The sequence below is a fragment of the Marmota marmota genome, unplaced genomic scaffold, assembly GCF_001458135.2.
Source record: "Marmota marmota marmota unplaced genomic scaffold, marMar, whole genome shotgun sequence".
Lineage (NCBI taxonomy): Eukaryota > Metazoa > Chordata > Mammalia > Rodentia > Sciuridae > Marmota > Marmota marmota.
Window position 1 is genome coordinate 19,208,130 of NW_026000016.1, and position 12,999 is coordinate 19,221,128.

Genomic DNA, 12,999 nt, shown 5'->3' on the forward strand with positions numbered 1-12,999 from the left:
AGCATATATATATATATATATATATATATATATATATATATATATGCTGTTAAATAGAAAGTGAGAAGTGACAAAGCAGGACAGAAAGGCACAGGATGCAGAATTGATAAGGATATCCTCCCTCCACTCTAGGTGCCCACCTCAGGGCTTAAACACAATGACAACTATGAATTTTATTAATACAAACTGGACATGTCTATCAGGGTCCCTGCCTGACCCAACAGTCTATTCTAACAAAAACTATGCAGCCCCCAACCCACCCTCACTGCCTTTTAGTTTTTTAAAAATTTTTAAGTGATATATAAAAATTGTACCTGTTATAAGGTATATCATGTGATGTTTCCATACATGAATACATTGTTTAATCTTTAAATATATATCCTCAAAAATTTTTTAAAACTATATCCTCAAGCTTGTATCATTTCTTTAGGGTAAAATCATTTCTCTAGTTTTTTTTTAAATACACAGTACATGATTATTGCCTGTAGTCATGCTATTGCACTGTGTACACCAAAATTTCTTACTCCTGTCTCACTGTCACTTGGCACCCTTTGATCAACCTCTCCCCAACTTTTTCAAAGAAGCAATTTTATGCATTTTTTATTTATTTTTTAAATTTTGGAATTCCATGTTTATTCTTTTTTTCTTTATTTTTATTGATTTTTTTTAGTGATACATGATACTAGAATTCATTCAGATATCATTATACAAGCATGGAGTATATCTTATTCTAATTAGGACTCCATTCTTATGGATGCTGGTGGGACTGCAAATTGGTACAACCACTTTGGAAAGCACTATGGAGATTCCTCAAAAAACTAAGAATGGAACCACCATCTAGGCATCTTTTAACCAGTGGCTCAGACCAAAAATATGGTCCTGATCTAAAGGCAGCTAAATTCCAAGCTAGCTGTCTACCCATGATGTAACCTGGCTTCACCAGCAAGAATGGTGATAATTATCTAAGGCCATCAGACCAAGTACTTCAGATCTAGCCAGGAGAATACAGAGTGACTGGCTATGCACAACATAGTCCACACACAGCCCACACATGGCTCATGACAACTGGCTATACACAATGAGAAAGGAAGAGGGCAGACCTGAACGTGGGTTACCCAGAAGACTCAATAGAGTCAGTGGGAAGAGCCCATTCCTGAGCTGCCTCAGGGCCTGTCTTCTGGCTCTATTTCCAGTACAGGATTTCCTTATAACCAGCATTTCTGCCTTTAAAGTGGCTTGAAGCTTAGAATCTAAGACTAGATACAAAAGTCTCTGAAAAATTCAACCTGACTTACCTCCTCTGGCCATGAGATGTGTTTCTGGAATATCTACACTCAACCAAAAATGGCTAAATAATGAGGCACTGCATTGAAAAAATATTTTTAATTGACTTTCTGCTAAAAAGAAGATGGGTATAGGAGAAAGAACAAGTTGCATGCTGATACTATCCCTGAAAGATGGAAATACTGACAATTCCTAGAATTGAGGGAGTAGGGAGAAGAGAAGGGAACAACAGCAGGTACTCAGTCCCAACAGCCTGATGCAGCCTCTGCACCCAAAATCCATGTTTCTGCTGAACTGGGGCTTCAGTGGGAGACAATTAACAGTGTAACAAACCAGAGCTAGTAGAAGCCACCATTTCTGAGAGGGATCCATTATAATCAATAGGAGGAACTGATGGAAGGCTGGCAGCAGTACCAAAAATGTAAGGCTTTATGTGGATAGCTAATAGGGAACCAGGAAGTCAGAGGACATACATCAAGTTACCATCGTAGGCCAGGCATGGTTCTGCACACCTGAAATCCCAGTGACTAGGCTGACACAGGAAGATAAAAAGTTCAAGACTAACATGGACAACTTATCAAGACCCTGTCTCAAAACAAAAAGGGCTGGAGACATAGCACAGTGGTAGCATCCCTGGGTTCAATCCCTAGAACAACAACAAAAAAAAAAAGTTACCATAATAGGATAATAGGTCCTCTCAATAAGTTAAGCATTATGTTATGGTGTGTGTGGGGGCGAGGGTGTTAGATAAATCCACACAGACTGAGACTTGGTCTTGGCCAATTTCTTTACTCAGGGAAGAGGAAGTACTATGAAGTCCCTGAAATAGTCAAAATTAAAAGGCACAGGTGTATTCAAATCAAGTGTCAGAGAATTAGCTGTGATTTAGTTTGGCTTTTTCCTTTCAGAAAGAAATAAATCCAGAAAATATTAAATAGTTGGAATTTGTTACATATTATTCAATAACACTTCCTTTCCGTTACTTGAGGATTTAGAATTTGGTATTTTTCTAGTGGTCTCTTCTTTTTGGGCCTCTTAAATTCAACATCTCTAACAGAAGATTCAATTAATCAAGCTATTGCCTATAGAATATTTTTGGGATTTTTTTTTTTTTTTTTTTTTTTTTTTTTGGTACTGGGGATTGAACCCAGGACCTCCTACATGCTAGGTAAGCATGCTAACTCTGAGCTACATCTTCAGCCCCCAGAACAGTTTTTAATTTTGGCATCACAATATTCCTGGCCTAATCAGCTATAGGTAAGATAATAGGATTGGTTTCTTTATAAGAATGGGATTTAATGGCTTTTCTGATAAAAATGTCTTTCCCTATCACTGCCTTATAGAATAATTTAGGCTATCTGGACAATAGCAAAAAATAACAGAAATGCAAAAGACACTACTCAACCCCAAGTCACAGAATTACAAAGAATTCTTCCCTTTAGGGCTTTTGTTCATGGACCCAGATTTCCAGCCTATGCCTTTTTTTTTTTTTTCTCTTCTATTTTCTTTTTGTTTTCTGTATTTCTCAGTTTTCTAGGTTTCTTGTCCAGGAAGCTCCTGTTAAACAAAAAAAAAATTATTTGAGGCTAAGCTCATGCACTAGGCCCCAAAGGCCAGACCAAAAATAAAAACAGAGTCACTTATTCTAAAATTCAGTGCCACCAAACCAAAACTATCACTTGACCTTTTGAAAAAACAGGAGAAATAATAGCCCAAATTTCCCAAACAGGCCTATTTCAATCAAGCATGATAATGAAGTGCCCCCTGCTTTAATTCTTATTAAAAAAAAAAATCTGATGTTAACCAATTTTTTTAAAAGTTTTATCTCCCTTCTCTAACAACCAGAGTAACCTTGAAATGACCAATCTTCTTTCTGCTCTTTCTTTCTTCAGCTCTTTTCTATATATAAAACCAAATTTCTTTGCTGAGCTCATGGGAACACTTATTCTGTTTTATGGAATGAAGTGTTGTCTGATTCCAGTATAGAAAATAAAGCCAATTAAGTTCTTTAAACTAAACATGTTGTAATTTTGTCTTTGACACTCCCCTACAACTGCACTCACCCCTCCACAATGTAGGATCCAGCATCATGATCCTCCTGTTCCCCAAAGACTGATTCTCTAGGTCAAGGGGGTCGACCCCTGCCGGGAAGGCTTCAGGAACTCCAAGGCCACTGGACACTGGTAGCAGTAACATGAGGCAGAAAATTTCTCAGCCCATTGATCAGCCTGATTAGCCTGCTAGCACAAAAGGCAGTCCAGGTCAGGTCCGGCAGTAAGAAAGAAGGTAGGTGTGTATTGGGAGCAGCCCCAGCAAAGATCATTTAACAGCTTAATAAATACTTCTAAGGAATACAGCCCTTTCAGGGTACTTAGCACACTTTCACTTCTAAGATTTGACTTTCATCCTGACAGGTGTGTGTAGAGCCGAGGATCATTAGCAGGTTTTTATTGATGAGGAAAAGGAAGACATTAAGACGCACCCATTCTCCTGGAGTCTTCTCCTTTTGCTTTTATCTCTATTTTTAGCCCACCCCCCACCCCCATATGCACCACCATTCCACCCAAAGCCTTGGTTCTGATGTTCTTTTAGTGGTTTACTGCTTCCTATATGCCTGTAAATAAAGATAAAAGAATTAACTCACATAGATAAGGGTTGAGGAGCTCCTAGTTCTGCATTAAAAAGAAAAAAAAGACCTGAGGGCATTGCAGGGACTGAAAACTACTGCTCCCACCCTCTTCTCTGGAGTGTTTAGAAAAAATCTGGGCCTGTTCACTGAGCTGGGTCCCTTCTGGCAATAACTGACCCACAACGCGCCACAGGTCCTGGTAGCGCCCACTGCCTCCCTGGCCGGGGCCACTGCATGGAGGCGCTCAGATGGGAAGAAGGGCGGAATGGGGAGGAGGCCAGTTCACCTCATCCCAGACAACGCGACACCCTGGGTTCCTCGTGCACGGTCCCCAATGATCCACGTTCTTTCGTTCATACCGTGTTGGGTTTATTTTCATTTCTTGCTTTTGTTTTACAAAACAAAACCAACCCTTAGGTCTGCGGCCCGGCCGCGGCCTAGTCACGGTTCTGCGCGCGATCCAGCACCAGCAGCGGGATCTCCTCCAGCCTCTCGGGCCGCTCCCTGCATCGCAGGTAGCGCCGCCTCCACGACGCCAGCCTGTGGAGCAGCCTCTGCAGGCTCGGGTGGCCCCACAGGCCGCGCTCTGAGGTCGCCTTGCCCGGCCGCGCGTACTTGCTCTTCTTCCTGCGCGGGCCGCGCGCCGCTGAGATCCGGAAGAGCCGCCGCCAGCACCAGCATCCGGAGCAGGCGCCACCGNAGGCGCCACCGTCGCTGGAGGATGGACACCGCCCCGAAGCCTCGGCCTCCCAGCGCTGCGGGCCGCTCCGCTTGGGGCGCACTATCTTCTGCAGCAGCTCGTGTTGCAGGCCGCCGCGCAAAGGGCCGCTGGGACCCTCGTCCGCCATGCTGGGCCTCGACCTCTCCGCGGAGCGCGCTGGACGGGCGGCCAGGGCCCAAGTCTCGGGAGCTGACGAGCTGGGCAACTCTGCGGCGGCCTCGGGGCACGAAAGGGCCCTTTGCGTCCTCTTCCAAGGCCTCCCGACGGGTTGTGCCCCGCGGCCGCTCCCTCAGGTTTAGGTTGCCAAGGAGCTGGAACGGTGACCCCACAATGCCCAGCAAAGGCCAACCCCGGCCCAGGCCTGGGACCCACCCTCAGCCACCGAAGGAGTCACCAGAATCCAGTCACCCAAATAATGCCCCAGGCCACACGTAAGTGGGCAGTGTTCAATGTCAAGTGATTTTCAGACTTGGCCTAGGTAGGCAGAAGGGTCTTGGACGTTCCTAGGGGCCGACCTCCCCTTTGCTAATGTACTAAGCATCTACTACAGAGGTGGCTGCAATAAATAGCATCAACATCAAGACTTGAATTTCAGGCCCAGGCTTGCACTGCCCCAGAGATTTTTATATATATATTCAGATACTCTGTACTTCGTTTGTTACAGGGAAGTGGAATTTCAGGCTAAATCCCCAAACCTGATTTTTTTTCATCTGGCCTCACCCACCTAAGATCTCTTCCTTGTAAGATTGTGATTTTTCTTTCAATATTTTTTTCCTGATTACAAGTATAAGATTTTGTGGAAATTTTGAAAAATACTCACACAAAGAATAAGAAGAAAGAAAACACATTTTTTTCTTCTTTATATACTTTTTTTTCAACACAGGGCCTCATGCATGCTAATCACCAGTTCTACCAATTGAGGTACACCCAGCCAATGTACGATCTTTGCACTTGACAATTTTCTCAAGTTCAAAGTTAAAATAATGGTAGCTACTATGTGTCATGCTTATTTTGTGTTAAATATTCTACTTACCATTTTACCTAATGTTTCTCCCAAATTTTGTAGCCTACTGACAAGTGAGCAGGCCCTGGCACAAGTCTTCCTGAGCTTGAATTCTGGCTCCAATAGTTACTAGATTTAATTTTAGACAAGTTACTTAAACTATAAGTGCCTCAGTTTATTCAGCTATAAAACTGAAATACTATACTTCAGATGGTTGTTGTGGTGATTAAATGAGATGATATGTGCAAAGTAATAGCATATGTTTAGCACATAGTAATATATTATTATGCAATCCTCACAACACAAGTGAAGTGGTTCTCAAGTAAAGTAATAGTCCCAATTGGCCAATTGGGAAAACTGAAACCTAAAGAGAGTAAATTATTCACCTGAGAGAGTATAACTTGTCAGTTAATGATGAGGTTCAGAATTTCATCCCAAAATATGCCCCTTGAGTTTTCAGACACCTGTCAGCATCCACAGCTGCTCAGGCTAGTCCTTAGAGGACCCTGTGTCCAAGATTTCCAAATAAAATACAGGATGCACAGTTGAATCTGAATGTCAGATAAACAATACATACTGTTTTAGTATAGCTATATCTCAAATATTGCATAAGCATTTATCTTGGTCAATTTTCTGTTGCTCAAATAGAATGAGAAATTGATAAGGATAGAGGTTCATTTTTGCTTATGGTTCTGAGGACCAGGAAGTCCAAGAGCATCATATTAGCATCCACTCAGCTTCTGGTGAGGATCCCATGCTGCTTCAACTGATGGAAGAAATCAGAAGGGCAAGTGGCACTTGCAAATGACAGATAATGCAAGGGGAAACCTCGTGTTAGACACTCACATGAGAAAGGAATTAATCCCTCTTGATGACCTAATCACCTCTTAAGGCCCTACCTCCGAACACCACCACAATGGCAAATCTTTAAGCCAGGTCTCCAACTCTATCTGAGGTTGCCCAGACTTCACTGTTAGACTGGGGACACAGTGGGCTGCAAGCATCAGCAGATGTACAAGCCTGGCAGGAGGTACGCAGAGAATACCCACAGAAGGAGTTTTGGCTTAGAGAAACCTGAACACTGTGCCAAGGAAGTACCTTCTGGTGTCTTGAGAATGGAGTGATCTAGGACTGAGAGAGGATTTTGAGGCAAAATAAACTAGGAGGCAAATTACATATGTAATGCAAATATATATATATACACATACATACATACACTCACCTGAAATTCAAATTTAACTGGACATCAGGTATTTTTATTTGTGATCCTACCAATATTATGGGGGAGATTCAGTGTGTGAAAGCACTTGGGAGAGTTTTCCTCCAGGTTCCTTAGAAGATCACCTGGACTAAGAGCTGTCCAGAAGTTGGAGAACTCTCCACATCCCCTAATTCTTAGCAGAAGCAGATTTCCCAACCAAAGAACCCAAAATAGCACCAGAGACCCAGAGTCTTGAAAGTTGAGAACAACTTGCCCTATAAAATAATGAGGATGGGAACCCCATTCTCCCTTCTCAGGATTTTAAGTGACAACAGATTTTGACATGGTACCCCCAAATCCAGAAAAAGAAGCAGGATAGTATCAAGAGCATAAGTTTCGGGATCATACCAACCTTCTAAATTAACCAGTGATGGAGTGAGTCGTGGACCCTCTGTAAACTTCAGTTGTTTCATCAGAGAATGGGATTGCTATTCCCACTTACAGTATTGTAGTGAGGAGCAAAAAAGACCAGGCACACACGGGTTTAAAACAGTGCCTGGCACAAGGTAAATGCTGGACAGATGGTGGTCACTGTGGCTATGGAATACTCTCCATTTTTGCCTGCTCGCATCTCCTGTCCCAAACAGTCCCCAGCCCATTTAGGGTCTCATGAGTCCCAGCAGTGCCTGGAGCTAATGATAAGCTCTGTGATCTGAAACTCCTGGAAACTCTCCCAGGAAACTTGGAATGCAGAGATAAGTGACAGAAGAAAACAGATGGCTTCCGGCTTTTTGTGGTCTGAATGGTGAAAGATCAGCGAGCTCCGTGGGAGAAAGCCCAGTGCCAATGGGATTCGGTTCAGGAGACAGCCTTCCCCACCTCTGCAGGCAATCCTTGCCCCTGTCTCAGGCACCTGCTGACCCTTCTATCAGGTACAGCAGCAACAATCATGCCATTGGATTAGGAGATTCAGTCAGTGCTGGGTCCCAGCAAGATGGGGTCAGTGACATCATTCCTATATGAACAGGGACACATTTGTAAGCAGAGACATGAGGTGAGAGAGGAGAGCACCTACAGTGATACCTGTCATTACTCAAATAACTGGGCCAGAAGAGGGGCATGGAACTGGGACAAAAGAGAACAGATTTTTGCCTCTGTTCTTTACAGATATTGCCTTCATTCTAATATACAGACTTTGCAAGGGGAACATTTTATAATTGCTCTTTGTTATAAGCATCTGTCTTCTTCAGAAATTTTCAGATAAAATGTGGAGGAAATTAATGTGTCCTAGAAAAGGCTTGGTTACTATATTAGGGAAGTAAATTCTGTATCCAAGGGCATTGGTAACTATATTCTTAAATGTTTGTTTGTTATTGTAGTGATCTTGAGGGAACCAGATTCCCTCCCTTTTACTGCATAGGTAGATAACTTTCATCAGTATTTCAAGGTTACTGAAATGTCAGTAGTTTAACCTTCATGTCAGCAGAGCCTTCCTCTGGAATATGCTAGTATGGCCTGTGGAAATCCAACACATTTCCAAAGAAAGAAATCTAAAGATTTATGCAAATCCTGTTCTCCTAATCCCTCTTTTTATATGTACTTCTCTCTTTGCCCCACTCCACTCTAACATTCTCAAAATCCCTCCTATATAAAGCACAAAACATTTTGAAATTAGTAGACTTTAATAGAGGCTAGAAGGGAGGGAAAAGAATGGATGAGAGACCTCACAATACAAAAATACCAACAACTTCCAGAAGAACACTAAAAATCACAGTTCTCGAGGTGTCCTCTCTCTCTCTCTCTGGAGCCTTGGCGAACTTCCCTGATCAAACCCCAGACTTTCTCACTCTCCCTGGCTCCTTTCAACTTTGGCACTCTCCTCTGCCTCCTATTTCTCTTTTCTTCTTGTTATGGTTTGGATAAACATCTCATAAAGGCCCATGTGTAAAGGGCTTTGGAGGTGGTGGATCCTTTAAGAGATGAAGCCTAGCGGGAAGAAGTAGGGTCACTGGGGATATGCCCTTGAAGGGGTATTGGAACCCTAGCCCCTTCCCCTTTTTTCTCTTCACGTCCTAGCTGCCATAAGGTGAGCAGTCTCTTCCATCACATACTCCTGGTAAAAAGTACTGTGCTACTATAGGTCCAAAGCAATGGAACAAACGACCATGGGCTGGAACCTCTGACACTGTGAGCCAAAATAGCCTTTCCTCCTTATAAACTGGTTATCAACAGTATTTTGTTGCAGTATCAGGAAGCTGACATTCTCTTTTTTTTTTTTCTTTTTTCCTTTTTTTGCAGTGCTGGGGATGGAACCCAGAACCATGTGCCCACTAGGCAAACACTCTACCAGTGACTATAGCCCTGAGAACTTTTTATTTTTATTTTGAGACAAGATCTCATTAAGTTGCCAAGGATAATATTGAACGATGATCCTCTGCCTCAGTCTCTCAAGTAGCTGGGATTACAGGAGTGTGCCATTGAACCTGGTCACACTCCTTCTTTTAAGAAAAAAAATATATATTCCCCCCCTTCTTCATGGCAAAGGAGTTTTCCCATTTCACTGATTATCTTGACACTTGTAGACAACTGACTCCAGGAGTTTGCCCATCTCAAGCATGCTTCATGTTTTCTTTGCAATAAATATTTCCACCTAACAGAAATTCTCTTTTACCTCTTTATGTTTTATTGTTGTAATATACATGTTTTCTGTTGCAATGACAAAATTCCTGAGACTTTGTTATTTAAAGAATAGAAGAATTGGTGCTGGGGTTGTGGCTCAATGGTAGAGCACTTGCCTGGCATGTGTGAGGCTCTGGGTTTGATCTTCAGCTCCACATAAAAATAAATAAATAAAATAAAGGTATTGTGTCCATCTACAACAAAAAAGAAAGAAAGAATAGAAGAATTTCAGGAATCTGGAAGCTGAGAAGTTCAAGAACATGGTGCCAGCATCAGATTAGCATCTGGTGAAGGCCTTATGCTGCATCATAACATGGTAGAGGGCATTGCATGGATCAGCAGAATAAGTGAAGCAGAGAAAGCTCACTTTTATAAAAAAGTGACTCCTGTGATAGTCTATTAATCCTTGAATGGATTAACCTGTTTAATTGACTCAATAACCTCCCAAAGGTTTAACTTTCCAAATACCATTAATTTATGACTTTAGAGGAGGTGGAGAGTGTAGCTCGGTGGTATTGCACTTGTCTGGAATGTGTGAGGCACCACATAAAAATAAATAAATGAAGTAAAAATATGTATCCATCTATAACTAAAATATATATATATGATTTTGGGAATTAAGTTTCCAACACAAGAAATTTGGGGGAACACAAATTTAGAACACACTCAAACTATAGCAATAGACCTTTGCAGGATTACTTCCCTGTAAGGTCAGATGGTAGGTAGATAAGTGGGGAGAAATTCTTGAGTGGGCATCATTAGTATCATCAGCATTACCACCACCACCACCATCAGCGTTGCTACCATTCATTGACTCTTGCCACTTTATGTAGTATGACAGCATAAAATGGAGGATCTCATTTCAGCCTTACAGCAAGTCTGTGACTGAATTAGCTTCCATCACTGTGACAAAATGATAAGAGCAACTTAAAGAAAGAATAGTTTGTTTGGGCTTATTGTTTTAGAGGTTTCAGTTCATGATCTTTGGTCCTATTGCTATGAGTCTGTGGTGAGGCAGTACATACATCATGGCAGAAGGATATGGAAGAGCAAAGCTGTTCACCCCATGGCAGCTGGGAAGGAGAGAGAGAGAGAGAGAGAGGAACAATATACCCTTCAAGGACAGGTCCACCTCCTCTGACTAGGCCCCATCTCCTAATAATCCATTCAGTATGAACTCATTGATAGACTAATCCATAATTCAGTGATAAAGCACTTGCCTAACAAATGGGAGCTCTGGATTTCATAAGAAAGAAAAGAAAAGAAAGAGGGACTGGGGATGTGGCTCAAGTGGTAGCGCGCTCGCCTGGCATGCGTGCGGCCCGGGTTCGATCCTCAGCACCACATACAAACAAAGATGTTGTGTCCGCCGAAGACTAAAAAATAAATATAAAAAAAAGGAAAGAAAGAAGGAAGGAAGAAAGAAAGAGAAAGGAAGGAAGGAAGGACCTAACCTATAGATGAGGTTAGCCCCCTCATCATCCAAACACTTCCCAAAAGCCCTACCTCTGAACACCACTGCACTGGGGGACATTTGAAATACATGAGCCTTTGGGGGACATTTGAAATCCAAACTATAACAATGGCATAAACTGCAACAGATGCCCATTTCATAGATGAGGACACTAAGCTATGAACTGCCACTGAATGTTTTACAGCTAAGCAAAGATGACAGACTAGGCCAAGACAAGTCCTCCCTTATGAATCAGTTGAGAGTTTGACTTGTCCTCCCAGATGAAAAGCCATAAATACCCAGGGAGGGGAAGAGGGATGTCAGGATGATTTGAATTAGGCAAAAACATGGGATTTTTATGAGGAAAGTTCTTGTATTGTTCTTAGGGAAGGGCAAGAGGCACAGTTAGATGTTGTCTTGTGTTGGGAAAAGGAAGGCTCTGGCCACATGGAGATAGGTAGCTGGAAGGAAGAAAACCCAGACAAAGCTGAATCGGGTTCCTGGAAATAGAAAATAGCTCTTAAACCAGGATGTGCAAAGAATACTCCTCTGTTATCTTACTAATCATATTAGCTATTGTAGGGTCAATAACTGGTTTGTGAACATGATGTTGTACACTCTGGGTTCTTTTCTGTGACTTATTATTTTTTATTTTTCTTTTGATGTCCATAATGTTCTTTTAAATGATGCCAGCTACTTCATTTATAATAAGGAAGACATAAAAAGGGAGGACTTTTCTATAGCTATGGACACAAATATTTAAATGGGAACTGTAGGTAACTTGTATCCAGATAAAATAATGGCAGAGAGAATCCACAGAGAATTTCTTTCTTTTTTTTAATATTCATTTTTTACTTGTACATAATACCTTTGTTTATTTACTTATTTTTATGTGGTGCTGAGGATAGAACCCAGGGCCTTGCGCGTGCTATGCACACGCTCTACCTTTGAGCCACAACTCCAGCCTGAGAATTTCTTTTTTTAAAAGGAAAAACTCATTGAGAAAGAGGTAGCCACACTCCTCTGCCCTATGGCCTCTGTTCTCCTATTCAAGACTTCAAGGTTATACAACCCATATAATGAATAGGTCTTTTGGGGATCACCAATTTAAATAAATGGACTGTAGAGGGGAAATTTTTGAACAGGCTCTTGGTATAGATTGCACCAAGGAACTATTCTCGTTTGTTGGTTTGGGAGTGGTCAACACTGAGATGTATTTTTCAGAGATGCAGCAAAGCAGTAGTTGTTCGCTAGTGTTCAAAATTCCAATGTCTCTGCCTCTCCCGCATAGCCTTGTGAACCTAGGGCTCCAGCCCTCTAGTCCTCATGTTCCAGATGGTTCTTATGGCGGGAAACCTGGGATCAATGTGTCAACATGCTTGAATCCTTGGTGAGGACCCTCCTCCTAGTTCCCAGATGGTTGCCTTCTCATTGTAACTTCACATGGCAGAGCACGTGAGGGGGACAGGAAACCATCTTTCTTGTGTTTCTTTGGAATTATGGCAGCTGAGAAGTTCCATGACAGGTCATCTACAGGCTGGGATGCTAGTAGCATGGCTAGTATTATTGTTAATTTTGGAATAATGTCATTATAACTTTCCCCAAGAAAGGGTTTTTTTTAGAAGCATACTGAAGAATTTAAATATGAAACATCACAATGTCTAGAATTATAACTATTCAGGGCAAAAAGGAAAAGGGATGGATAGATGAACCAAACCTGACAGAATGCTAATGATTGTTGAAGCTGAGGTGATGTTAAGCATATTTGGAAACTTTCCAAAAACAAGAGAGTTTGGAGAGCAAAAAGAGTTTATCCTTATGTCCACCTAGTGCAGAGTGAAGGGGAAAGAGACACATTAATCCCAGTGATTTGACATAAGGTTGAAACTACCTACCTTAACTTTGAGCCATTTCAGGAGAAAGAGATTTGCCTAGGCTATTAACCTAAGTCAATTTGCCACCTAATTTGGCAGAATCTGCAGCCCCGAGGAAATTCCAAGAGACAAAATTTCAGAAGAGGATAGTATCC

The 12,999-nt window shown here is 41.9% G+C and overlaps 1 protein-coding gene across 1 annotated transcript; it reads right to left on the minus strand.

Annotated features, from left to right (window-relative positions):
* Positions 1–4,326: 4,326 nt before the first annotated feature.
* Positions 4,327–4,761, minus strand: LOC125618553 (uncharacterized LOC122455338 homolog). The gene is given in 1 exon segment (XM_048809782.1): positions 4,327–4,761. A coding segment is annotated over 1 exon segment (435 nt).
* Positions 4,762–12,999: the final 8,238 nt, after the last annotated feature.